Genomic DNA, 27,957 nt, shown 5'->3' on the forward strand with positions numbered 1-27,957 from the left:
AATTGTTATCTTGGCGTGTATGGTTGGTATCTTTTGAATGGAACAGCAGAAAGGGAATCTAGTAGTTCTGTAGTAGAGTAGTTACAGATCTGAAAGAGTGCCTAGAGATCCGCTGTTTTTCTTTTCTTTTTATTGACATAATTCCCACGTGCACAGTTCGGTGGTTTTTAGTGTATTCACCAGTTTGTGCAATCATCACCACTATCTAATTCCAGAACATTTTTATCATCCCAGAAAGAAACCCCATAACTGTTATTCCCCACCCCCACCCCCAGCCCTTGGCAACCACTATCTCACTTTTTCCCTGGATTTGCCTATTCTGGACATTTCGTTTGCATGGAATCATATAATATGTTGCCTTTTGTGTCTGGCTTAGTCTGTTTTCAAGATTTCATCCAAGTTGTAGAATGTGCTTCATTCCTTTTTACGGCTGAGTAATACGCCATTGTAGAGAGAAAACAGCAGGAGCTGCTTATTTTTGCAGATGAGAAAAGTAAGGTCTAGTTAAGGCTGAATATGTTTTAATATTTAATCACGGTTTAACTGTGTTTTGAATAGTTTTAATCCTTTGCTTTAAGGCTCGTGTTTGTTTTTGCTTTTTTTCCCTGGCATGTAATTAATGAACATTTCATTGTTGCCAGATTTAGGGCATAGTATTATGTATTTTTTTTTCCCCTAGATGTTCATCACTATAGTTTGGGAGCGACATCCTCTTTTGTAGAACTTACTAAAAACTAAACCACTTAACTAAATCACTGGGTCGAGTAGGAAAGCTAACAATAAGAGCTGAGTATTTAAAACATTTAGTTTTGAGAGAACCGTAAGAAGCCTTTCAAATCTTGAGGTTTCAGGTAGTTAGAATTCGTGATCTTCACTCTAGGTTGTTGGTATTTTAACTGTCTTCGGTTAGACCAAATATAGAAGTGCTTTGTGCTAGATCGAGTAAAACATCTCAGAGCAGAAAGCCATTGACATCAGAATCAGCAAATTGAAAGAAAGTCAAAAAGTATTAAATTTTTTCTCACTTTCATATATTCAGAAGGTTCAGGTTTGCCAAAAATTACTAATCCTGACCATTCCATTCACTATTTTTTCCTTTTTTACCATGCTCTTTAACACTAAGGAGAGATGCCATAAATGTAAATTCCCATGGAGCCAAGCCCAAGAAACCCTCCAAAGTAATCATGTCAACCCCATGACCTACATAGGGCAGCCTAAGTCATAGAGCCCAATGCCTAACCTGGTAGCTCTGGAAGCCTGGCTTACTGATAAGCCTCGGTGCTGTCAGATTGCATCTCCCGGTTATTAACCCTCCCTCCCCACCACCCCCAGTCAACAGCTGTCTCCCCCAGTAGGAAAAGAAAAATCCGTGTCGGAAGAGGCCCCAGCTCCTGACCTACCTACAACTAGCATTTTAGGCTTTTGGAAGAGAATGAATAATAATTTTTTAAAGTATGCCAGACTCCTGGGGTTGATATTTACAAAAAGCTTTTCTATTTGTTTTGATGCCTGCTTTAGTAAGATCAGTTTTATTTATTTATTTATTTATTTATCTAAAAAATTATTTTGGCTGCGTTGGGTCTTCGTTGCTGCGCGCAGGCTTTCTCTAGTTGCAGTGAGCGCGGGCTTCTCATTGTGGTGGCTTCTCATTGCGGAGCACGGGCTCTAGGCGCTCGGGCTTCAGTAGTTGTGGCACGCGGGCTCAGTAGTTGTGGCGCACGGGCCTAGTTGCTCCACGGCATGTGGGATCTTCCCTGACCTGGGATTGAACCTATGTCCCCTGCATTGGCAGGCAGATTCTAAACCACTGCGCCACCGGGGAAGTCCGATCAGTTTGTTTTGAGGCTGGGAAATTCAGGGCCCACAACAGTTTATTAGCAAAAACAATTATCAAGAACGAACATTTCCTAAGATCTACATTCTTTTGTCATCTCATGACCTTCTCTTTCTAGGTGACCAATTTATAAACTGCTCTCACTACTTCCCATGGGAAGAGTGAATAAAAGTGAAAACCTTTTATAATTTTTAAATCTGAACATTTACCAGTGAGTTGTGTCCTATCGTATTATTGGATAAACACGCAAACATTGTATTTTCAAAATTTGGCATCAGAAACACTACCTGGATGTTGAAGAAAACATTCATGTCATTACTGTTAGCAGACTATTAGGAAGATGTGGGCAGGTCTTGGAAGTTAGTCGACTCTGTTGTGTAAGGTTGTGCCTTCCTATTTATGGTGGACTTCACAGGTCAGGAGAGGAGCCATTTTCTAGTCCTAGGTGTCTTGTGTTAGTAGGTCCCATTCTGTTTAACTTTATGATTAATTATCAGTAACAGCAAGCCCAGTGGTTTCTGGGAATCTTATAGTAGCAACATCAAATTTCCCTTTAGAGGGCACTGACCAGAGGTCTGACCTTGGCATATCTTAACTTCTGACCTTGGGATCTTTGTAAAATGACTTGTTTGAGTAGGAGGACCCCAAAAGGCATTTTTCATTTCCTTTACAGCAAAGAAATTCTACTCCTTTATGAATTCTTATGTGACAAAAGGAAGCAGTAAACTCAATTTCTTAAAGAAAACTACCCAATTTTAACATGATCTGGTGAGATAATAGGAACTCTCTTGAGTAAAATTCATAGTAACTATTCAGTTACTTTAGTCTTACAGTGTGGTTTCAGATATGAATAAACATTAATGTAAATGGTTGTGATGGGCTCTTTTCTTTCTTGTGTAAGTTATTCCCCTCAAATATAAGAGCTGAGGGGCAGGGAAAGAGGCACTGTTGTGCTGGAGGCTGTTCTGTGGTTGTCTGGACCCTGTCTCCTCTCGTAGGAGAGCCATAAACTTCAGGTAGAATTTCTAGCGTCTCACAGTATCACACTCTTAAAAACACTCCAAAGTGTCTTTCTCCTTTTACAGTTCTCAACTCTGCTCCCTTCTTTCCCCTTTTTGTCTTCTAGATTTTAAGCACCCCAAAAAAATAGAAGCTGCTGCCATGACTCCAAATTGAGAGTTGGTTTTTAATTTTTTATTTTGTTGATAACTCACTTGTAATTTGCAGTAATACATATGGTTATTGTACTAACTACTGTTTTATAGATTCTTGACAAGGATTGAATACAAACTGCTGGATTTTACTTCTGGGGATCTGACTGGATCACACACACACTATTCCTTTCTGAATTAGATTCTAAGGCTTAAATTATGTGAATTCACTCCCTTGCATAAAAATCCCTCAAGCACAACAGTGAGGATATACTTGATACCACTGAACTGTAAATTTAAAAATGGTTATCAGAATGGTAAATTTTATGTTTTATATCTGCACACACACACACATCATCATCATCATCATCATCCCAGAGACATATCATTGCATTCAGTAAAATCCAGGCTTCTCATAAGCCACCAGCCACACGTGATGTGGCCCTGCTTCCTCCCTGACTTCCTTCCTTGTCCCTATGCTCCCATTATGCTCCAGCCTTCCCGGCCTTCTTTGGGTTTCTTGAACTTGTTTCTTTGGACTTATTCTTACCTCTGCTTCCAATGCTCTGACCTCAGATGTTCACCTTCTTAGTGCCATCTGTTTTTCAAGTCTCAGCTCTAAGAGGCCTACGCTTTCATCCTTTCAAATTAGCACCCCCCTCGCCATCGTTCTCTCTCAACCCTGTTTTTCTTTGTAGCACCGTCTGAAATTGTCTTGCTTTTATCTTCTAACTTGCTGCTTGTCTGTCTACTTCCTCTAGAGTATAAGTCCTGGGCTGTAACCCTGCAGCCTTACGATGGTACAAGGCACATAGAAGATTCTCAGTAAATAACTTAGTGAATGAGTGCATGGAATTGTGCTATAAGGCAGAATCCTAGTCTAGAGTCCAAAATACCACTCTTACCTGTTACTACTTTCAGAAAAGGAGTAGTCAGTGTGGGGGAGAGGGTGGAGAAGCATTCCTTTTTTAGAAAAAGCATGGACTTTAGTCAGTGCTAGATCCAAATCCTGGATCTACCACTTTGCCTCTTTAGATACACTACTTGGCATTTCTCCCCTGCCCCGGCCGCGCCATGCAGCATGTGGGATCTTAGTTCCCCGACCAGAGGTCGAACCCTCACCCCCTGCACTGGAAGCGTGGAGTCTTAACCACTGGACCACCAGGGAAGTCCCACTACTTGGCATTTCTGAGGCTTGATTTCTTCAACCAAAAACTTGAGGTTAATACCATAAAAGTTTTGTTTGAATTGAGGAATGTGACAGTTGCTGGCATGAAACAGGTACTCAGTAAATGATAGTATCCTTTCCTAAGGTCTCTGTTAGTGGGGAAAAGTGGAAACAGCCTATGTCTGATTTTTGTCTGTTGCTTAACAATGAATCTCAAGTATTAGCTCCTCCCCATTTTGGTGAAGGTTTGGCTTCATGGCGGTGGTGAGTATATAATGTCATTTTGGTCAAAAGTTACCTAGAATGGTCAGACCAAAGTTAATGGCCTAAGATGGAAGGTGTGGAGAAACAAAATCTAGCCAACCCACAAATAAATAAATAGGGAAGTAGGTAAAAAAATATGTAAATTGGTGAAAATCAGGATCACAGAAAAAAAGGAAGCATTAGGGTCAACCCTAATGAGCTTCCTGGCAATCAAGATAAACAAGGAAATTATACTACTGTTAGCTGATTCTAAGATAGAAAAGCTTCTAAGGGAATCAAACTTTTCTTAGGACTGAATTCTAAAATAAACTGTTTTCTATATACGGGGCCCACTGAGTGATAGCAGTGCACAGATTCCAGCTAGTATAGTGTCAGATTTCATGCAGTGTCTTGGAGCAGCCGAAAGACTTAAATGTAACCTAATTGAAGGTGATTCTTTACTTGGCTTACTATAGTTTTTAAAAGTTCAACATTCTTTAAAAACCATAAGCATAGGACCTACTCTTCCCCTTAGGCCCAGGAGGGAGGGCAAAGTGGAATAAAGGTTTTTTTGTTTGTTTATTTTTTGGAATAAAGGTGTTTTTGCACACCTCTTTTCCAGACACCATGGTTCCCATTTAATGTGTTACCTTGTTTCAGCCTTATATATGATAGGTGGTCTACCCTTTAATAAGTAAGGAGACCAAAGAAGGGTCAGTGATAGCAATGAGAGGCCTCTTGAAGGAAAGAGATCTTGATCTGGGCTTTGGAAAGCCCAGGTGGGGGATGAGAGGTGGGCAGGAAGGGAAGGAGCGTTGTGTTTATTCACATACCTTTTATCAGACATTGAATAACATTGCAAGCAAACCAGTTTGGTGGGAGCATGGAGGGCATGTGAAGCTCCACTTATGAACCTGTTTTCTAGGCCTGTAGAGTGCTCCCAGCCTTTACATTTAGTTTAGTTCCTTAGTCATTTCTTTTTGACTGTAAATGTTTTGAGTCTCTTTGCTTTGCCTCTCAAATGACTGAGAGCTTTGGTAACTTAGAAACTGAATAGCTAAGAGACAGGGACTTATTTATGTACCTTTTTAACCTTTTGAATAGTTCCATGTACAGAAAAAAGAATGTTTTTAAAATGTAAATGAATAGATTGTCCTGCTGAAACAACTCAAAGTGTGCCACCCCATTGCTGGATGGTATTGGCTAGAGTTTGTTTTTCCAACACCTTCCATCTTAGGCCTGGTTGTTGTAGGTCATTTGCCTCTAGCCATAGTATTAGTGAGCACGGGAATCATCTAATCCACACTTTTGACTAGAAGTTTTCTCAATATTACGTTTTTCCTACCACCCTACTTCTTTGAATCAATGACTTGTTTTCTCAGTTTTTTCCAAACAGGAATTCTGATATTTGGTTTTCATTTGCACTGCCCAGTTGTGTTGTATAATCACAATTATAAGTTTAAGTCACACTGATTATAGAAACTGATTTGTTTGTTTGTTTTGGAGTATAGTTGATTTACTGTGTTACGTTAGTTTCAAGACTATAGAAACTGATTTTGGTGACACTTCTAATGTGGATTAACCCTGTCCCCGTGAAACAATGAGATAATTAACTAAGTCCTACCCTCAAGGAAAACTCCAGAGAATAATATACAAAACAGATTTTAAAGCAAATTTAGATACTTTGCTTCATGAACATGCTTTACTTTGATGTGTATTTGTTTGTTTGTTTTTAATTTATTTTATTTTATTTATTTTTGGCTGCGTGGGTCTTCATTGCTGTGCACGGGCTTTCTCTAGTTGCGGCTATTGGGGGCTACTCTTGGTTGCAGTGTGTGGGCTTCTCATTGCGGTGGCTTCTCTTGTTGCAGAGCACGGGCTCTAGGCGCTTGGCCTTCAGTAGTTGTGGCGCTTGGGCTTAGTTGCTCCACAGCATGTGGGATCTTCCCAGACCAGGGCTTGAACCCGTGTCCCCTGCATTGGCAGGCGGATTCTTAACCACTGTGCCACCAGGGAAGTCCCTTGATGTGTATTTGATAATTACTCTGTTGCCAGTCACTAGAACTCAGTAACACATATAAGAAACTTGATAATCAGAGCTGATCAGTGAACACCTTCATCCTCTTCTATACAGTGAATCTATTTCAGTAGTCATTCTGAAATGAAAGGAATATAATAATGGCCACTGCAGGCAGTGAAAATCTGTATTTGAATACATATTATAATAGTAAAACATTTTAAAATAAAATTGTACAAAAAGAAAAAATGAATTAATACTTCTCACTTAGGTGTTTTGAACAAAGAGGGAAGCTTATGTACATATGGTCTGTAAATGCCGTTATTTGTCTTTCAGTGCATCATAAATTTCTCTTCTATTTGGCAAACACTTCTGAAGATTTTCTTTGCAAAAATCAGATAAAATGGACAAATTATAGCAAACAGTGACATAATTTGATCTGTTGCTTTAATATGTGTCCAGTTCTTGGTGAAAATGAGGCAGACATCTTTGATTTCTTCTGGCAATAGATCCTAGCATCTTTTGTCATTTCTCTAGCAGTCTTCTTTGAAATGTGATTTTTTTCCCCCTATATAAATAGTTTATTTTCTTAAATTTTGCTGTTGAATAGTTAACAACCATCTGTTTTACAGTTTCTGTGCACTGGTCTTCAAGGAGTTCTCCAAATTAACTTCCATGAAATACAGTGTTTGTTAAGGAATAAGTAAGAAATATGTGATGATAATTTGAAGTTTTAAGTATGTATTATGAAAGCGTACAGTAACCACAGCAATTATTTAGAACTTAGGCCAACAAAAGTTTTTTAAATTTTTTTTTTAAGGAAAGAATATTGTATCACTGACATTGCTTTCAAAGTGCAGGTATATAGTGATAATCAAAAGCAGACTGATTTTTAATCAGTTTAGTTGCGGTTTTTAAAATGATGTACAGATCATGCACTTATTGTGTGTACTTCAGGACAGATTGCTTTCACTGTGTGCCACTTTCACTTGGTGTGTCACTGATTAAGATTCTCATTAGACAAAGGTAGTTTTCTCTCTATCTGAACACATCTCTTTAGTCTCCTTTGCAAAGTCCTCCTCATTCTCTCAGTATTGGAATTACACAGCTTTTGGTTCTGAGCCTTTTCTCTTCCTATATTTTTTTTATAGATAAGATATATTTCTGCAGCTTTAAATGCAGTTTGTATGCCAGTGATTCCCATTATATTTCTCTCCAACCTAGATTTCTTTTTATCCCCAGTACGTAGCTATTTCTTACCTCCTTGAGGTCTGTCCACTAGGTGTCGCACAGTTAGCCAGTGGAGCCAAACCAAAGTGGGATTCCATATCCTCTACTGCAGGTTGTCTCTTCCCCCATTTTCCATCTTAGCTAATGACACCACTGTCCTCCAGGAAACACAAACAAGAAACTGAGATGGCATACTTGACATCCCTCTTCCACCCCCCCCCGTCTGATTCATCACCCAGCCATGTTCATTCCTTTTCCACAATAAAACTTGAATCTAACCTGTTTTGTTTTTTTAAATAAATTTATTTATTTATTTTTGGCTGCATTGGGTCTTCATTGCTGCACGTGGGCTTTCTCTAGTTACAGCGAGTGGGGGCTACTCTTCAGTGCGGTGCGTGGGCTTCTCATTGCGGTGCTTCTCTTGTCGCAGAGCACGGGCTCTAGGCGCACTGGCTTCTGTAGTTGTGCCACGTGGGCTTATTTGCTCTGTGGCATGTGGGATCTTCCTGGACCAGGGCTTGAACCCTTGTCCCCTGCATTGGCAGGCTGATTCTTAACCACTGTGCTACCAGGGAAGTCCCATGTATTCTGATTCTTAATCATTTGATTGTTTTCTGGGTATTTTATATTCTTGAATGTTGGAACTAAGAACTGATCCTCAAGAAGTATTTCCTCATTCGACTTCAGTTTGTGTCACCCCAGAATTCATACGTTGAAGCCCTAATCCCTGATGCAGTGGCATTTGGAGGGTGGAGCCTTTGGAAAGTTATTAGGTTATAAAGCCCTCATGGATGGGGTTAGTGCTTTTATAATAAGAGACAGAAGCTATGTAATGTGATGAGAAATGGTGTGTATGTAAGGATACAACAAGAAGACATCTGATGTGTGGGAACCAGGAAGAAGGGATTCAATGGGCTGGCACCTTGATCTCCAGAACTGTAAGGAATACATTTCTGTTTAAGCCACCCAGTCTAGAGTATTTTTGCTGTAGCAGCCTGAAACAACTGAGACCACTTCCCTCGCCAGAATGTAAGTCCCATGAGGGCAGAGACCTGGTTTTGTTTCTGCTGCCTAGATCAGTGCCAGGCTCACAGGAGGCCCTCAGTTATTACGTGTTGAACTAATACAAGGAATGGTTGAGCCTGTGATTCCTTTATGCCAAGAGTTCAGCTTTGTTTCTGCCCCAGCACACTTGAGACATAATCCTTATCAGTGGCTTGCTCAGAGCAGCCATCATTCTTATATTTATTAGAAAGATACCAACAAGAATGTGTCTTCACTGTGAGAAGAAAAATAGTTTCAGTGAAGAAAAATAGCCTCCCTAACCACCAGTTTATTTCGATACCACTAGAAAGTTGATGTGGTAGTAGTTGTGCCTAGGCTGGAGCGATCAGAGGGTAAAGGAATTATCACAGCCCTGAGAAAAGAAATGAAAGAATCTGGTTACAGTGCGGAATCCCAGCTTTGTAACTTGTGATCAGTAGCCACATTTCCTCTTCTTTTTTATTAATGCATCCAGCGAGATTTTCTTAGGCTTCTTCATATGTAAACGGGTAACCTGGGTTATATTATCAGATTCTTTCTAGTTCCAAACAAGAGGCGGCTGAGCCTAACAGTAAAGCGCTCAGGTCTTAGAGTTCACCCGTCAGTTACTAACTGGTTAACCCTGAGCAAGTTACTTAACCTCTCTGTGTCTCAGCTTTCTCTTCTGTGAAATGAACTTGCTAATTTGCCCACCTCATAGGGTAATATGTGCAGTGATTAAAATAGTGCCTTCCCAGAAACAGTCAATAACATGTCAGCTGCTATTATATTCTGTGGTTCCTTGTAATGACCTATAATGTTCCCTGAAGTGAAGAGCGGTGGGAAAGGAGAAGCATTTAAAGTTTAAAACTGTTGTATTCTGTGCTTTTCATTGTGAAGCAATTTGATGGAGAAGCAGAAATTTTCAGTTAGCATCGAGAGTTTTGAAGCATTCTATTTTCTGCTTTAGTCACCAAAGTAGTAGAAGACTGGTTTTGGTCTCTGGGCGCTTCACTCTAGTTTGAGAGACAAGGCCAACAAAAGTTCAAAACAGCGTGATTTAGAGTTCATCAATGTTATTATTCAGAAATAATCCAGGAATTCAAAGGTAAGGATCTGAGGTTGGAGCGATGGAATCAGCCAGCCCTTAGAGAATTTGAGCTAGACTCCAGAGGGTAGGCTGGGTTTGGAGAGAGGTGATGAGAAAGAGCAAAGGCAGAAACTCCTTATTCTTATTGAATATTTCCTTCCAAGCACTTCTGAATTAACCTGTGTGAAAAACAGACTGGTTGGAATATAGAGGGCATGTGCAAAGGAGAAATAAAATACTAGATATGGTAAAATGAGACCAGACAGCATAGGACCCAGAATGGTCAATAGTATTTGGTGTCTAGAATATAGGAGACTCATTGTGGGGGTCAGTATTCCTTTTCTTTTTTTTTTTTTAACCTGTTGGATTTGTGATGGTAGTAGAGCTCTCCTACATTCTTTGAACACGTATTTTATTTATTTATTTATTTATTTATTTTTCTTCATTTCTTTGGTTGCGTCGGGTCTCAGTTGTGGCACGCGGGGTCTTTGTTGAGGCATGTGGGATCTTCTGCCGCCGCGCGGGGGCTTCTCTCTAGTTGTGGCGTGTGGATTTTCCCTCTCTAGTTGTGGCACACGGGCTTTCTCATTGAGGCACACAAGGTCAGTAGTTGAGAGGTCTGTGGGCTTAGTTGCCCCGAGGCATGTGGGATCTTAGTTCCCCAACCAGGGATCGAACCCATGTCCCTTGCATTCGAAAGTGGATTCTTTACCACTGGATCACCAGGGAAGTCCCTGAACACATATTTATTGAGGATCAACTTACATGCCAACTCAGAGCAAGGCTCTAGGGATACGGGATACATGGGGATCAAAACGGACAAATATCCCTGTCTTCGTGGAGTTTACAGTCTAGTGGGAGTGGGTGACGGAAATCACACAGCTCTGAGTACACGTCGTAGTCAATAAAAATTGCATGGGTAAAGGCCATGAGGTTAGGGTGGATGGGCCATGGTACCTTGGAGGAACTTAAAAGGCCAATATAGCTGGAGCTAAGAGTGAGCGGAGAAGAGTGAAGAATGAGGAGGCTGGAGCGGTAGGCAAGAGGCTAGCTAAGAGGTGAAGGCTAGAAAATCAGATCTGAGTCAGCGTTGCAGAGTTGCTGGTTAACAGGAAGAGTGTGTGGTGGACAGAAAGCAGAACTCTGAGAAGTGGTAGGAGGAGAAGCAAGGAAGCCGAAAATAAGCCGCCAGTTAGAGAAGTGGGCGTAGAACCGGGAAAAGTGGACGCTGAGGACAGTGATGGCCAACGCTTCCCACTAGGCTAAGAAGGAGCAGTGAGGGAAAGGTTGTTGACTTTGGCATTGAGGATTTTGGTGACCTTCAAGCAGAAACAGGGTTTTAAGAGATTGAGGAGAAAGACTGTGTGGTTAAGAGGTAATGGCTATAAATCACCCATTTAAGAAGCTGCTAAGGAAGGCATTTTTCATGGTTTTAAAAATGTGTTTGCTTACATATACTTCTTTACTCAGCTGAGATGATCCATCTTATGATGTTTTTCAGATGAAAAAAAAGATATTGACCATGAGACGGTGGTTGAAGAACAGATCATTGGAGAGAACTCACCTCCCGATTATTCAGAGTATATGACAGGAAAGAAACTTCCTCCTGGAGGGATACCTGGCATTGATCTCTCAGATCCCAAACAACTAGCAGAATTTGCTAGGTAAGTTATAAGAACTTTTCCTTTCTTTTAGTTAAAGAAAGTACTTGAGTGTTGCCAGCTGTGTTTTTTGGTGCCTAAGTTACAATAGTGGTTTGTATTCTTGCTCTAGGGAAGCTTCTGAAAACAAAAGCAGTTGGTTTTTATTTTCAGTGGTAACTATGCTATGAATGTAACTGGCACCATTTTAGATTTGAATAAGATGAAGCAAATACCTACTCTTTAATTCTGTAATTGATGTTGCTTGTGAATAAATAAAATTGCACTTAATTTGTTTGGAAATGGATCTTTACACTGCCTCCTGGCCTCTTTGTATACATTTTAAATTTGCGTGTATTGTCCTGGTCTGAAGCTGCTGGAGGCCTGGGTCTGTACTGGATTTGTACAGCTGACCGCTGGAAAGGACTTCATCAGTTCCAATTTCAGCAGGTCATCAGTTAGGCTCCCGGTGTTTTGTTGATTTAAGCTGGCATGACAGGAAGAGATCAAATATTTAGGGCCAGGAGCCTGTGCCTGACTATCCAAGGTGAGGAGCAGGAAGGAAGGTCTGAACCCAATGGTTGTTTATTTGTTTTGCCTGAAACCAGCCAGATTCCTATAGAAACCTTGGCCCCTTTTTACATTATTTTCTAGTATAGTTTGGCAGTTTTTATAAGGACGTGAAAAAACCCACACAGATGTAAAATTCTGAATAAAATGAAATGAACTAATAAAATCTAGAGTAGGAAGTATACTCCTTTTCCCTACTTGAGGTTGAATGGAACCTGGAACAGCCCAGGAAATTGAAGCAAAGACAGAATCAGTAAGAAAGAAATCTTTGTGCTCTCCTGTCCTGTCTAACAGAGTGGAGCACCTTTTCTTTCCGCCCCCCTCTCTTGAGAGCAGAGTAGGGAAGAGCTGGAGACCCTGGGGTGTACTGGTTCCTCCCAGCCTGCCAACAACAAGCTGGGCGGCCTCTGGCCATTTGGAGCCTCAGTTTCTCCACATGTCACGTGGGTGTAAGAATACCATTGTGCTTTGATAAAAGGGTCTGTACCCTTTTCTCCTTTCCAGTGAAACTGTAGTTATAGGGAATATAAACATTAATTTATTTCTGACTTATCATGGCTTTAAAAAACTTAAGGCCCTATCCTTTTGTTAATGACACCGTGTTCCAGCTTTTTTTGCTGTTTGTATTTTAAATACAGATATGTGAATTGAATATTAACTGCCCTGCTCCCCTCCCCACCAGAAGTACAAATAAAAATGGAATCTGTAGGGTACATAGTTAGCAGTGAGGTCAAGAGTTTTTGGACAGATTGAGCCAAATATCATACCTGTGTTTAATGTTGTCATGTGTTCCTAAAGTTAGTCACATCTTCCTTATGGTACTCGGATTTATTAGGGTATATGGGCTGCTATCCCAGCGATAGAGAGCTGGAACACGGGAATCAAGGAGGGCTTTGTGGAGGGGCCAGCATTTGATTTGGGCCTTGAAGAACATAGAGTTGTGACAGGTGGATGGGGCTTTCATGGTGGGGCCTCCATGCCAGAACAACATGAACACAGAATACACATTCGCTGTCCAGTATATATTCAGAAAACAGAAGTAGTCAAGTTTGGCTGTGAATTAGGGTGCTTACAGGGAAATGACTGGGTTTAGGTAAACATAAACCAGATCATTAGAGCCTGTGAATACTGGGCCAAGATACGGGCTCTTTAGTATGTAGTAGACAGCTGGTGAAGGTTTTTGAGCAGTAGAGAAGGGGTTGTATGATCAGAGATTTAATCTGAGAGAATTACTTTTCAGCTGTATCCAGGCTGGATGGGTGCAGGGACACCCAGGAAGCGGGAGAAACCAGTTGAACAAGAGCTCATGAAGGCCTGAGCCAGAATTGTGGTGGGTGGCGGTCAGACTATGTAAATGTGAGTAAATGTGACAGAGATGACAGGAGACAGTGGAAGACAGAGACAGTTTGGCTGTATGTCTAGAGGGAGGGGCAAATGCACATAAATTTTTTTAAAATGCACATTAAAAGCTTTGCTCCATAGGTGACAGGGAAATTGGGAGAGGGTGCTGGTGTGGGGTTCAGAGTATGCAGTGTTTGGTTTTAGATGCTGAAGAGACATCCGTGCTGGACTTGAGATGGATTCAGGAAGTAAGTTAGGGCTAGAGCCGTCTGATGGGGGCCAGCTAAGAGCATGAGAGTGTTCTGTAAATAAGCTCTTGGCGGGGGGCAGTAGGAGGTTTTGGAGAGAAAAGAGTAAAGTCTTGGGAAGGCCCTTGTATTCAGAACCAGTGACAGAGCCAAAGGATCATTCAGACTCAAGAAAATAAGTACAGCGGACTTCCCCTGGCAGTGTAGTGGTTAAGACTCCGTGCTTCCACCGCAGGGGGCACAGGTTCCACTACACCTCCCTGGTTAGGGAGCTAATAAGATCCCACATGCTGTGGGGTGCGGCCAAAAAAGAAAAGAGAAAAGAAAAAGGTAAGTACAGCATTCCAAGAGCCAGTAGAGTTTCCAGAAGGGCCAAGAGAGGGAAGAATAAATATTTCTCTAAATAATATATTGTGAAGTAATTCTGGTGGAGGAGCAGAGGGCTGAGGCAAGATTTTGCAGAGAGGTGGGGCCCATGGGTAGTGAGCAGTAGAAGTAATTAGGTGTTGGTGACCCTTAGCCTTGTTCCCCTTGCTGGAGAATTGGGGCAGCAATCTTAAAGCTTGTCCCCAGTTTTCTGAACAGAAACTCCAGGATGTTTCAGCTCTAAACTCAGGCACATGGCGCTAAAAGCTTCCAGGGAGAAAAGATAGGTCTACAAAAGGATGATAATTAAACCTGAATGAGAATTTTCTTCAACAGCAATAGATAATTAGAAGACAAAGGAGGAATGTTCTGAGATTTCTGAGGAAAATTATTGTAAACAGAATTCTTGATCCAGCAAAGCTATCAGTCCAACGCAAGGGCAAAACAATGACAGTTTTAGACACCTAAGGATTCGTTTTATGTTGCATGCATCCTTTCTGAAGAGGTTACTTGAGGGTGTGCTCCAGTATAATGAGGATGAACATCAAAGGGAAGACTTCCTAAAGAATACAGTGAACAGAAAATCAAGAAGACTGCTGTGCAACAGGCTGGAAAACTTGTTCAGTTTAGAATAGGAAGTCAGTGGGTTGTAAGAATTTCTTCAAGAAAAGTCCATTTCATTCAGTAGTGGATAGAATGAGCAAGGAGCTAGAAGATCTTGGTAGTATGGGAAAGAGTCTTCTAAAGAAGAGAAGATAGAAAGTCCATGACAAGCGTGGCAGGGTTAAGAAAACCATGGCCTGAAAATGGGGCATAATCTTGACCATATTTAAAGAGAGAACACTCATTTGACTCGACTCTAGGAAAGTTCTCTCCTTGGTAACTGAAGCTCTACTGTATTGGACTTGCAGAGCATGAAATATGATCCTAGCACACAGTTAAATTCTTTAGTAAGCATTACTTATGTAATTACCTGAATATAGTGTGTGTTTATTATCTTTTATAATCAGCCTGTTAAAGATTCCATTTTGTATACAGAATAGAATGTAATCTTGCTCCCCTTGACAACATGTACAAAGTAAAGGTACAGGATTTGGGCAGTTGTGAGGTTGGGCTCATTCTCCTCCCCATTTTCCATAGTATCTCTTGAAAAGATGAGTAAAACCAAATAAATCTCTCTAATTGGGCAGTGGTGGTGAGAAATAGTTGAGCCTGGAATGCCCTATTCTGTTAGGGCTTCACATTTTGACAATGTAACAGCTGTGAATAGGACTTTCCAGAGACCCCAGAATGGTGACTGGGTCTCAAAGCTGTTGACAAAGAAGCACCAAGTTTCAAACTGTTGGGGGCCATATCTTATCTTCTTGGCTCATAAAAATGCACAGAAGGGCTTCCCTGGTGGCGCAGTGGTTGAGAGTCCGCCTGCCGATGCAGGGGACACGGGTTTGTGCCCCGGTCCGGGAGGATCCCACATGCCGCGGAGCGGCTGGGCCCGGGAGCCATGGCCGCTGAGCCTGCGCGTCTGGAGCCTGTGCTCCACAACGGGAGAGGCCACAACAGTGAGAGGGCCGCGCACCGCAAAAAAAAAAAAAACAAAAATGCACAGAACTTGTTCTCCTGGCCTCCTCTTTTCATCCACCTCCACCCTGTGACTCAGTTCTCGGCTTAAGGTGGCATGTTAGTTGCTTTCCCCTCCCCTCCATGTACTGGCGTGGTAGGATTCTAGACTGGACTTGGAACTGACCAAAGAATGTTCAGGTTCCTGCTGCACTGAGCCTAGACCGCTTAGTAAATCACTTAGTGTGTGTGAACAGGTATAAGAAATAATGACTTATTTGAAAGTCATGGTATCGCGGAGGTGGGACTATGGTGATTTTGTTCTTTCTTGAAATGTGTTTTTAGTAAATACTTCAAAAATTGGTCAGTGGGTGGGACCTAGAGAATTTTGTTCCCTGATTAAATTTTGTGCATTTTTCATTAACTAAACTTAGCCCTTTGGAAACCTTCTAAGCAGGAAGATCAGAATAACAAGTGGTTCGATCAGTCCCGAGTGGGTGGTGGTTTGTTGTTGTGGTTCACTACCCACCCTGAGGCTTTTTCACTGGTTTGATATAAAGATGAAGTGTGATGGTGGAGCTGAAATGCCATAAAACCCCTCAATATCACATGAACGTACACTAAGAGAGAACCCCTTGAACAAACTTTGGCTCGTTTGCCTTAGACAACACAAAGAAGGGAGGTGAACGGTGCTTGCAGATGGCAGCGCTGTTACACAGGGCCTTCTGTCCCGTCAGCACAGCTGGTTCCAGTCTGGAGTCAGCTAAGCTGCTTATTTTCATTCAGGAATCACTTCTTCAGAAATGTTTCATCTTGGCTTCTGGGACATTTACAGATTTAACTTAGTCAGAACTTCTGGTTTACATAACGCCCTGCTGAAAATTGTCCAGGAAATTCCTGCAGTTAGTGGTACTGGTGTCCAGCCTTCACAATGTATGCAGAATGGCAGAGTGTAAAATCAGCAGTCACGTCGTAGGGCACGTAGTCTCTATTTTTAATTGAACGGGAAACTTCTGTTGCCTACCTGGCTCCTCCATATCATTTCTAATACATGGAGGGGCCTTTCCACGTTACCTGTGCAGTTCTTTCTCAGTCTCTCAGTCCTTTATTTGACAATGGTGGTTTGGAGCCACCAGTACCTTCTGGGTTGTTAAATACAACTGGCATTTTTTTAAGGAATGAACTCAGTTTTGCCTCGGCCCATTTAGCACAGGTTGGCGGTAATAAAAGCCGTCATTTCTCAAGAGCTTAACGTACATCATCTCTTAATTTCCACAGCTTTAAGTAGGTAGCATTAATACCTTTTTACAGAATAAGAAACTGAGGCTGAGAAGTTAAGTGATTTGCTCAAGGTCGTGCAGCTGGTTGAAGCCGGCACCCAGTCACACATCCCATTCCACCTCGCTCACGATGCTAATGCTCTTGTCATCGTCTCCGGGTCCAAGAGCTTTGTAAGCTTCTCAGTCAATGAGAAACTCGTATCTTGGTTACTTGTGACTGACTAGTTTAGGTGGGTCAAGAAGGTATTCTAAGTAGTAGTATATAATTTTAGTCTTTTTAAAAAATTACTCTTTTTTAGGATTTCAAATATATATATATTTTTTATTTTGTAGGTGTATGTACCAATTGTTGCCACAAAGATTTTAATTTTAGTCTTTACTCACAAAACAGAACACTTTCAATCTAGGCACGCTTGTTTGGAAAATGCCCTTTTTAGTGTTTGCATTCGAATATAATGTAAAAGGTACCTGCGTATACTGCCACTCTGAAGTGAACAAGACTGATTTGCTCAGGAGCTTAAGAGTGGCTGCAATTAAATACCTCCACTTCCTCCTTGAGTCCAAGGGTGTTTGCCCAGATGCGTTTTAAACTCTAGTTCTAAAATTAAGTATATTGCTAAATATTAGCACACATTTTAAAAATGACATTTTCAGAAGAAATGCCACTTAATAACATTCAAAAAATGAATCAAGAGTTGGGTGAATGGCACATAGGACTGTTCTCTTTACTTTTGTGTATATTTGAAATTTTCCATGATAAAACAAAATTAAGTTCCTAGGAATGAATTTAAGAAAATTTGTGAGGTCTGGGGACACTCGTAGGTAACTGGGCCACACCTATCCTACGGTCATAGGCATTTGACTGCCACTGTCCCCACGTTCAAGCCCTAAGGCGGGTGGAAGAGGGGAAAGGTTGTCAGTACGACGTATTTGTCAACCCAGTGAATGTGTTTTTAAAGTCAGAGTTTTTTGTTTTTGAGATAATTTGCATACAGTAAAATTCACCTATTTTAGGTTAGTACCATTCTATGAATTTGGACAATCATGTAGTTATCTTCACAGCCAAGACAGCATTTGAGTGGAATCATCAAAGAGTAAACATCTTAATTGGGAAGATTAAAGCTTGGTTCTTAATATACAGTTCTTATTATTAACATTTGATTGGTGTAGAACCCTGTCGTATGAATCACTATTATTTTTCAGACTCTGTTATTATAACCTCCAGGTGGCGCAGTGGCACCAAATTTTTGTGTACCTGGTTTTGTGAACTCAGACCCAAACTCTATTTAAGGTAACATAGGCTAGTTCAGAGCCCTGTACACAGCAGGCACTTAGAAGATGTTTGCTAACTGATGTGGTAATCTTCCAAGTACAAGAAAGAACAAGTATCTACATGGTTGGACTGGGGAGGATACCAGACTGAAAACGTTCTCTTAGAATTCCAAGTAGGAAATTTGTACTGTCTTGAACAAACTCCTTTAGAGATAAGTTATAGGTACCAGATGAATTGTTTCACCTCTGCTCATCCAGGATGTGGAAAGTTTAAGGAGGTGATTTCATGAGTTCAGGTTTTAATAAAGTAAGGAGCCTCAGGGAATCCTTTTCTCAGATCAAGAGTGAAGAAGGATGATACTGTTAGGGCCTTTGCTCCCTTCAAGATGACAGCAGCAGTCTTTCATAGTAAAAGAGGGGTGGTAAGTGAGCCTGCTCTCAGGGAGCATCAGCTTAGTTGTGTATTAAATATGCATCCTCACACAGGAGTGTGAGATGGCAAAGCTAGGGACAAGAACATCGGTTTCAGAGATTTTAAATCTTTTTTTCTAGTTTTTCTAGGAACTCTTAATTTCTCACCCTCTACCACACACAGATCTTTAGTGAGTTTTGGAGAGAAAGTTTTGACAAAAGACCAAAGGTTGGTTCAGTGAAAATAGCAGGTAGGTAAGTTACCAAATAAGCAAGCTCTGGGTAGTAACTCCACAAGCAGGACTCTCCCTGACTGCCCAAGTGGTCGAAAGTATAATCTCCCTCCCATCACCACCAACACCAAAACTAATAGTATGATAAAAATTAAACAGTGTGAAAAGGTTTGGGGGTTTTCCCGCCAGTCCCTAGGGGCTCCTCCCCAGAGTAACCATTACTCACAGTTTGCTGTGTTTCCTTCTAGAGCTATTATCCGTATATGTATATAAATAATTCTCTGTTTAAAAGGACTTTTCTGTACCCTTTTTAAAAAAGAGGCTATTATAAAGACCATTTCTGTCAGTATGAGATGGACAACCCCCCCTTTTTTAAGCAGTGGTATAGGATAATATAGTTTTAAGACCCCCCTCCCATATCTTCCTTTTTTAAAGCACCCTTATTATCACAGCAGCTGCTTTTGGATACCTCACTTTGCTTACCTCACTTTGCTCCCACTAGGAGTTTCATCTGTGGTTTTGGGGCTGTTGGTCTTTTTTATTTTTTAAAGAGTTTGGGGAAAAGAGCAGATACTTAAATCATGCAGCTCACAGTGCCATCCTAAGCTGCACCAGCTTATCAGCTACGAGACCATAGGCAGCCACTCAGTCCTGTTTGTGCTTGAGAATACTTACCTGTAGGTTGGAAGAGTGCTTCTTCACAGTCGCAGGTCCTCGGAGAATGTGAGTTTTCTCATCCCTTCCCCTTCACGGAAGCATGTTGTAATCTTAGTTTTTGTACCTATAGGGAAAGCATTTTAGGGACTATACGATTTATGCCAGATGAGTCTACCCATTCCTACAAACCTCTCTCTCTTTTTTTTCCCCCCCCTTTGGTAAGAATGAAGCCAAGAAAAATTAAAGAAGATGATGCTCCAAGAACAATAGCTTGCCCTCATAAAGTAAGTAACGCTAGGGGGAAGGTGTGCATTACTGTGGATGAAGTTAGAGAGCCTGTAAGAAATCGCACTTTCTGTTTCCATCTTCATAGTTGAGATTCAGTGAGGAACTATAATCTGGTTTCTAAATTCAAGAGACTGTATCTTGTGATGTAAGTATTGTTGTTCCATAAAGCCACTTAAATTTAAGTACCATTAAATGGGGTTACTGTAGGGTGCCAGTGTTTTTATTATCACTGTACTGAATATACTCTGTTAGGATTTTATTCTTTTTGGATTGTTAAACAAGTCAGTCTTAAGGCATTGGGTTGTGCCTCACCCATGGACCTTTATGGGACTGTGGGCTCCTTATGGAAATTTGGAAATCTTTTTGGATGTGGCTGAAGTGACCCTAATAAGACTTCATCATTTCCTCCGCAATTTTAATTTACCCTGTTAATTGTGTGTTGCTAGGGAGTACTTAATTGTTTTCAAATGTGGCTGTTTATTAGTCTTTAATGACAGCCTAAAAAGTACTTTGAGATATTGATTGGGTCTGTTTTAAACATAATTGGAGGTGAAAATAAAGTATCAAGTAGGTGGTACAGAAAAACAGGAGGGGAGAGATTTTGAATGGAGTAAAAAATTTAAAAAGACAACAACAATTGGAGAAGGATAAATTTACTTTCGTGGTCTCATCTCTGATGGCTGTGCACCCATAAGTTCTTTTTGTCTCTTTTTTTAATGTTCTTGCTGTGGAAATTTTGATATGTAAAAGCATTTCTGTTGAGGCCAAATACTAATAAGCTTTTGAAAACAGTTATGCCTTAAGTGCTCGTCTTCTCTCTAGCTTCTCTCTGTACTTCTTTCCCAGAAAGATTTTTTTTTTTCCCAATTCCATTTTCTGGATGGAAACTCAGCCTAGGGGTCAAGGTGAAAAATCTGTGGTGCCCCGCCCCCTCCCCCCCCCCCGCCCCCCTTGCCTGTGAAGCTGTGCAGTGTTGACTCGTGCTGTCCTTCTGTCCTGCTGTCTGATCATTTCCCCATTCACTCCATTATTGGGCAACAACTGCAGAAGAAATGGTGCAGGACATCTTCTCCCGAGCATCGCCTACCCATCTACCTCCCCCGCCCCGCTCTGGTATCAGTTTACCTGCTTCTTTTCCTAGTGTCTCACAAAATAAATTTCTTCTGTAGTTGCCATTCCTTGGAGACCCTCTTGCTTCTTTCTCTGTCAAGAAGGGGAAAGAGGCAAAGAGAGAAGAGGGAACAGTAGGCGATGGAGAATGACAGCCCATTCTTGCAGCACAGAATACGGGGCCCACCAAAGGTAGTGGTGGACTGCCGTCATCTTAACTCCGTTTCTCTCAGTGCTTCTGTTACTTCATCTGGGGGCATAGCCGGGTGAGGCGGCCGTGGTGTAGCCGGCAGCCAGGGTGTCTGGGTTCTACTCCCAGCCTGGCTCCTACTACTAGCGTGACCTTGGGCAAGTCTACTTAAAGACATCTCTAAGCCTCAGTTTCCTCACTGTAAAACAGAAGTTTGCATTTCATGTTAAGGCCTTTTTCAGCTGTTTTTTGGGTTTTTTTTGTCGTAAATAATATTTCTACTGTAATATGAAGTAAAATGTATGTGGGGAGGTTGGGAGGGTCGTTGTATTGTGTCAGTGAAGGCTGTCAGGCGGTAGAATCGTTTGTAACAGTTTGCAGTGTGAACCACTAAGCTTCTCTCTCTGTTCAAAGGGCTGCACAAAGATGTTCAGGGATAACTCTGCCATGAGAAAACATCTGCACACCCACGGCCCCAGAGTCCACGTCTGTGCAGAGTGTGGCAAAGCTTTTGTTGAGAGCTCAAAACTAAAACGACACCAACTGGTTCATACTGGAGAGAAGCCCTTTCAGGTAGAGCCAGCCCTCCTCCCCTCCGCTGTCCCCGCAGGTGTAGGCAGGGCCAGGGCGGCAGCCTGCTGGAGAGACGCCGCCCAGAGAGGCCACAGTGGGGTCCTGGTGACTCACTCGGGGGGCTGCCCCAGCTCTCGCCTCCGCTGCGTGTGATCTGTGTGGTACCAGAGACGGGATGTATCGAGGTGTTTCTGGAGTGTACTTGGCGTCAGGAGAAACACGGGATTGCTCGAGAGCAAGCCTAAAACAGAAGTTCTCATGTGTTCACTGCGGGATTAAAGCAATTTACTTGCTGTAGTTAACTTATTTTTTAGAGTATATTGAACTGCTAATTGACAGGGAACTTCTAAAATTTTTGCTGTAAGAGGGTAACTTTGAAAATAGTGTTTATTGCCTTGTTTTTAGAAGCCCATGGACAAGTGAGCGAATTAGCAGTGCAGCTGGTAAATCTCACATGGTTCTTTTTTTTTTGGTTCTTTTTGATACTTGACACCAGGAACCTTCCTAACCGTTTGCCTCTTACTATTTGAAATATTTACACAAATGTTAGGACCCTAACATAAGATTTAGGAAGATTCTTGCTGTTTTGCTGAATGTTTCTTTTACGTTGTAGTTAAAAATTCATGAGGGCTACGCATGGGTCCTAGGAGTTGTCTGGGCAGAGTTACAGCTCCCTGCCCCCTAATTTAGACTGTATCTCAAAAGCTTCCCCCCAGGGCAGGGCAGGGCAAGGAGGGGCAGGGAGGAGCGAGTGAGGTAGAAGAGGTAGGCTGCTCTCTCCCCCCAGCAGTGAGCTGCCCCCTCCCGGGCCTAGTCGGAGTCTGAGCGGGTTGTCTCTGGTCTCTCCTCGACAGTGCACGTTCGAAGGCTGCGGGAAACGCTTTTCACTGGACTTCAATTTGCGCACACATGTGCGAATCCATACCGGAGACAGGCCCTATGTGTGCCCCTTCGACGGTTGTAATAAGAAGTTTGCTCAGTCGACTAACCTGAAATCTCACATCTTAACACATGCTAAGGCCAAAAACAACCAGTGAGAAGAGAGAGAAGACCCTTCTCAGCCTCGGGAAGCATCTTCCAGGAGTGTGATTGGGAATAAATATGCCTCTCCTTTGTATATTGTTTCTAGAAAAGAATTTTAAAAATGAATCCTACATACCCAAGGGACATGTTTTGATAAAGTAGTAAAAATTTAAAAAAAAAACTTTAATAAGATGACATTGCTAAGATGCTCTATCTTGCTCTGTAATCTCGTTTCAAAAACACGGTGTTTTTGTAAAGTGTGGTCCCAACAGGAGGACAATTCATGAACTTCGCATCAAAAGACAATTCTTTATACAACAGTGCTAAAAATGGGACTTCTTTTCACACTCTTATAAATATGGAGCTCACCTGTTGCTTACAATTTTTTAATTTTGTATTTTCCAAGTGTGCATATTGTACACTTTTTGGGGATATGCTTAGTAATGCTATGTGTGATTTTTCTGGAGGTTGATAACTTTGCTTGCAGTAGATTTTCTTTAAAAGAATGGGCAGTTACATGCATACTTCAAAAGTATTTTCCTGTAAAAAAAAAGTTATATAGGTTTTGTTTGCTATCTTAATTTTGGTTGTATTCTTTGATGTTAACACATTTTGTATAATTGTATCGTATAGCTGTATTGAATCATGTAGTATCAAAATATTAGATGTGATTTAATAGTGTTAATCAATTTAAACCCATTTTAGTCACTTTTTTTTTTCCGAAAAATACTGCCAGATGCTGATGTTCAGTGTAATTTCTTTGCCTGTTCAGTTACAGAAAGTGGTGCTCAGTCGTAGAATGTATTGTACCTTTTAACACCTGATGTGTACATGCCGTGTAACAGAAAGGGCAACAATAAAATAGCAATCCTACAGAAAGAATATGGCAGAAAAAGATCTGTAAGCACAGTCTTATTTCCTTTTGTTGTCCAGAATAATTATAATTCTTGAGCCTCCCAGAAATTGGAAGTTAAATAAAGCAACTCAAGTTTCCTTTATTTTGCACTCAATTCCAGTGACTTGTGATTAAAGCGATGCATGGCTATTTTAATACTTCCCATGTGTACTGAATTCTGAGAGAGTAGGTAACAGGCATCCCGAGTTAAGGAACTACCTCAGAGTACCCCACGCCAGGCCCGTTGGTAATAGGATTTTGATTTTCGCTCCCCCAGCAAACGTGTGACCGAAGCAGTTTGTGCTACCCTGGCCTGTGTGTGTTCTCAAGGTAAGGTGTTACCTGGCGGGGGACGCGGATGCGAGCAGAGGGGAGACCAGGAATTTCCATTGCTCAGGCCGCCTTCAGGGCAACTCCCGCAGGTCCTGGCTTGTCTAACAGGAAACGCTTATGGTTATTGGCGATTTGGTTTGAGAGCCTTGGTTCCTCCATCTAGCGGAATCTTGCAGCGCTAGCACATTGTAGCAGTTGAGTGCCACTAGCTTACTTTTGCGCTTCTAAACAAATGGATACTGAGTGCAGATTGGCAAGGTGATTCGGTTATTAAGAAAACTGTACTCAACGAGTACTTTACCTCTCACATTGTGACCTCTTAAATGTACGATTATAATTTTGGGATTTTACTTAGAGTCAAATATCAAACTCATGAGACTGTTTTATAAACTGCCATGATACAGCAAAATCCCATTTATTCAAAATGCAAACATACTGTGTGTCTTTGTGCTGTATGCTTGACTCTGCAAAGTAATGGACGGACTAGCTAATACCAGAGATTCAGGTACAAGACGTCCAGGACATCATCAGGTCAAAAACAGAGCCCTGTCTCTTACAGCTTCTCCATTGGTCCTATACAGGAGGATTGGTGACCTAATGACAGTGACCCTGTGGCCCTCCGGAATTTTGAAGTGCCTTCTGAATCATAGATGAAAAATTTAACTTGAGACACTTTTTTCTATTTGTTCAGAATCTGTTATCCATTGAGTAGTTTGATGGAACTGAGTTAATCAGAAGACCCCAGCTGTTCTCTGGGTAAGCCAGGCTTTGCTGTATCTGGCAGTCAGGAGAGAGGTAAGCCCATGGCGGAGGTCCCCTTCAAAGCTGAGCGTCCCAGTGCGAACCTGTGGTTCTTTGACTAGACCTGGGGCAGAGGCCTCCACCGCCGCCCGTGGTGTCAGTGCCCGTGCTTCCCTCCCCACCCCACCATCGGGTGAGCAGTCCCCGGCTGGCTGCGTTAGGCATCTGGAGCTGCGTCACCCTCACCCAGCGTTGTGCCACACTGGAGCCTGGTCCTGGCACCGTCCTCAGGACTCCTGCCCAAGGGCCCACGGCAAGACAGACTTGGGCTGTGGGGAAGTCTCCCCGGCAGCCCCGAGAGCCATGTCATGACCTACAGAAGCCAGGCTCCTGAGTTGGAGGGAGGTCCCTCTTCCTCTGTGCCTTGACCCCTTGGGGGATACCTTTGGTCATCTCTTCTGTCCCTTTCTGTCTCTGAGTGGAATAGCCATCGCTCCCCTTGACTCTTTTCTCTGTTCACGTTTGCTCTCAATCTGCAGTTAATTTGTGAAAGGCATTCCATTGGGCGTTTGAGGAAAACGTAATGCCCAAGCTCCTCATTGACAGAGCACTCTCAACTCAACCCCGGCAGTGTAGGAAACTGGTGAATGAGCAGCAGCTTACAGAGTAGGGGTAGTTCTCCTTGGGTATAACATACCCATTTTGCTCGTGGTTAGAATTTATAATTTTGGTAAAGATGTAATTTACTAAAATTTAAAATCATGTTCTCACAGTGAGTCAGTTGTTTTGAGGATTAATCTGATTTATAAGTAATACTGATAGACATATTTTCTTACATCTGAGCTGAAATAAATGCATGTTTCTAGCATATATAAAAACTCCAGAGGATAAGTTTACATTTAACAAGATGTTGTTTTCTATTTTTGGATTTCTTATTATTTTCCCCTTTTTTGGTGGTAGGGGTTTAGGGGGAAGCATAATACTTGTATAAAGAACTGTCACCCCAGAGTGACATTTATTTTCCAAGGTGACATTGAGCTCTCTGTTGGTTTCATATGGTGTTTGTGTGCTGTGCGCCTAGGTTCAAGGCCTGCGGATTTGAGGAAAATCAAAGTTGTTCTTGTGGGGTTTTTTTATTTGGTTTTTACGTACATTCTTTTAAATGTCGACTATTTTGCTAAATTTGAGTAAAGCGAGACCCGTTGGATAGTACCCTGGACGCCTGATGGTGTTGCTGAGTTCTGGTTTGTTTCTTCATGATCTATGAGACCCTTCATTCAGAAGGGCGCCTGTAGAGACCGGCGGCTCTGCCTGAGCAGCTGTTGAAGCTCTTTAAGGAGGTTTACTGCTGCCGGCGCTGCTTAGCCAGACTTACTTACCTACTGTACCTTAACCTCAGGATCGGTGTCCGTGGCGCAGGAAGCCCTGGTCTCTCTACGTTTTTGAGTTGGAACCCTGATAATCCACCCGCACAACAACTACAGGAAGGGAACACGGATCACTTCTTGTGTCTGGTTCTTCTGGTTTGGGATCAGCATGCTTAGTAAGGCCACGTTACTAATCCTCAGTTCCTTCTATATTCTTGACATCTGACCACCAGCAAAAGCAAGGACCCCAGAGGGCAGAGCAGTGGCGAGAGCTGAAGCGGTTCGTGGGCGTCCGCTGGACGCCGGGGCCGCACCGCGAGGCTCCCTCTCCCTGCCCCACCCCACCCCCCCGCCCGCCCCGTGACTGCCACTGGATGGCCTTGACCGTGGCCTCCCGGGCACCTGACTGCAGAGCCCCTTGCCCTGGCTCCCGTTGGCAGCGGTGCAAGTGCAGCACATCGTCAGAGCTCAGACCCGGCAGGTCCAGGCAGGTGTGTTCCACCCTAACTTTGACCCCAAGAGGTTGAGGAGGAGGCGCGAGCCCCCAAGCTGTGCTTCCTCGCAGCCGAGGTCGCGCGCTCCACAGTCTGCTCCTCTACTTAACAGAGGGTGGCCTCGGGGTCCCTCGCGCCTGCGCAGAAGCACTTGACTGCGTGGCTAGCTAGGTCTCCTGCACCGCAGCTTCCTGCCCTTTATGGGCCTTGACTGTCACTGCCCGGACTGTGCGGACTGTGCTCGGGTTCCCTGGTTGCCTGAAGGCCTGTAAGTGCGGGCCCTTCAGAGCCACGGCAGCAGGCAGGAGGGGCGGGCCCTCCACGAGTGGGCGTGTCCTGCCAAAGGCTTCCGGTGTCTGTCCTCATGACCGAGTGGTCTCCGGAGGGCCGGAGAGGATGTTTGCTGGAGGTGGGGCTGGATGGAGACCTGATGGGAGGGGCGGGCGGCGTGCGGTTGGCACACTTCATGCGCTCCCATTGGAAAAGCCGGAAGTGATAGAACGTTGGCGTTAGGTCAGCAGGCAAATCAAAATTCCCACAGGTTGGTCACCCGGGCCCCCAGGTCTTCAGCCAGCATTCGGGGAGTCCGCAGAGGAAGGTGGGTGTGGTGGCATCACATTCATCTAAAGCGCGATGATTGGTTTTCCACAAAGTGGCAGGTTTGATCAAATTGACTGCTTTTCGTTCAAGGCACTCAGACGCCGTAAGAAACAGCCTTGGGATGTCATAGGGAGGGGGCCAGTCGCTGTGCTGTATTCTGTTTGCTGCTCTATCAGGGGGCTGCACGATGTCTGCATACAGTATGGAGGGGGAAAGGGCATCAGTACCAAACAATAACCTTTTTTCTACAACATCCAAAACTGGTATGAGGCTCTGTTATCTACAGATGGTGATTGGTTAAACTATTTTCATAGAACAATTCTGTTTTTATTCACTTTCTGGTAACTTCTGTAGGCCCTGGTTCAAGGACTTAGCATTGCGTCTCATGTACATCTTTTTCTTAAATGTTCTCTGCCATTTCTGGAATTGTCCTTGGTTTTTCCTTAGCTCATAGGTCATAGATGCAGAAATATTAATAGTATTTAAGGCATCCGCATCAAATGGCTTTGCATCCAGAAAAACATTTAACAATAACTCAGTTTGAAGCACCAAGCATGTGTAACATGGCTCTATAAACTATAATAAACGCATAATATTGTTAAGCTTTTGAACGCCTGTGCTTCTTGTTTGTTCCGCAGTCTCTGAGCCACCTCTTTTCCTGAGTTGCATCACACAGTACCACTGGCCGCAAGCGCCCGCTTGGTCTGCCGCTGCCTCGGCTGCCCGGGGCAGATCCTTGTGGGTCTCCTTCTGGCACAGGAATGGGAACTCCTAGGATTCAATCTTTCTTGTGTTAAGAAATGCTTTCATAACATAACCTCAACTCCAAGATGGACTAATGGGCCAGAAGGAGTTTAAATGAGAACCTCACCCGCTTTTTTTTTTTTTTTTTTTTTTAAGAATTCAGAACCTTTAAGACCCAGAGCACGGTTTCAGGCCGTAGTAAACAGCAACATTATTATAATTTGTCGTTTTTCTTTTTTGGGTTTTTTTTTTGGCCATGCGGCATGTG

The 27,957-nt window shown here is 42.6% G+C and overlaps 1 protein-coding gene across 1 annotated transcript in view; it reads left to right on the forward strand.

The window, feature by feature from the left end:
- YY1 (YY1 transcription factor) overlaps positions 1-27,552 on the forward strand; it is a 30,752-nt gene extending 3,200 nt beyond the window's left edge. The window contains exons 2-5 of the mRNA XM_030883376.3: positions 11,258-11,420; positions 19,555-19,615; positions 21,334-21,492; positions 22,347-27,552. Coding sequence (XP_030739236.1) covers positions 11,258-11,420; positions 19,555-19,615; positions 21,334-21,492; positions 22,347-22,529 — 566 coding nt within the window. The 3' untranslated portion in view covers positions 22,530-27,552. The remainder of the gene's footprint in view (positions 1-11,257; positions 11,421-19,554; positions 19,616-21,333; positions 21,493-22,346) is intronic.
- The last annotated feature ends 405 nt before the right edge of the window (positions 27,553-27,957 follow it).

The sequence above is a fragment of the Globicephala melas genome, chromosome 2 (assembly GCF_963455315.2).
Source record: "Globicephala melas chromosome 2, mGloMel1.2, whole genome shotgun sequence".
Classification (NCBI taxonomy): Eukaryota; Metazoa; Chordata; class Mammalia; order Artiodactyla; family Delphinidae; genus Globicephala; species Globicephala melas.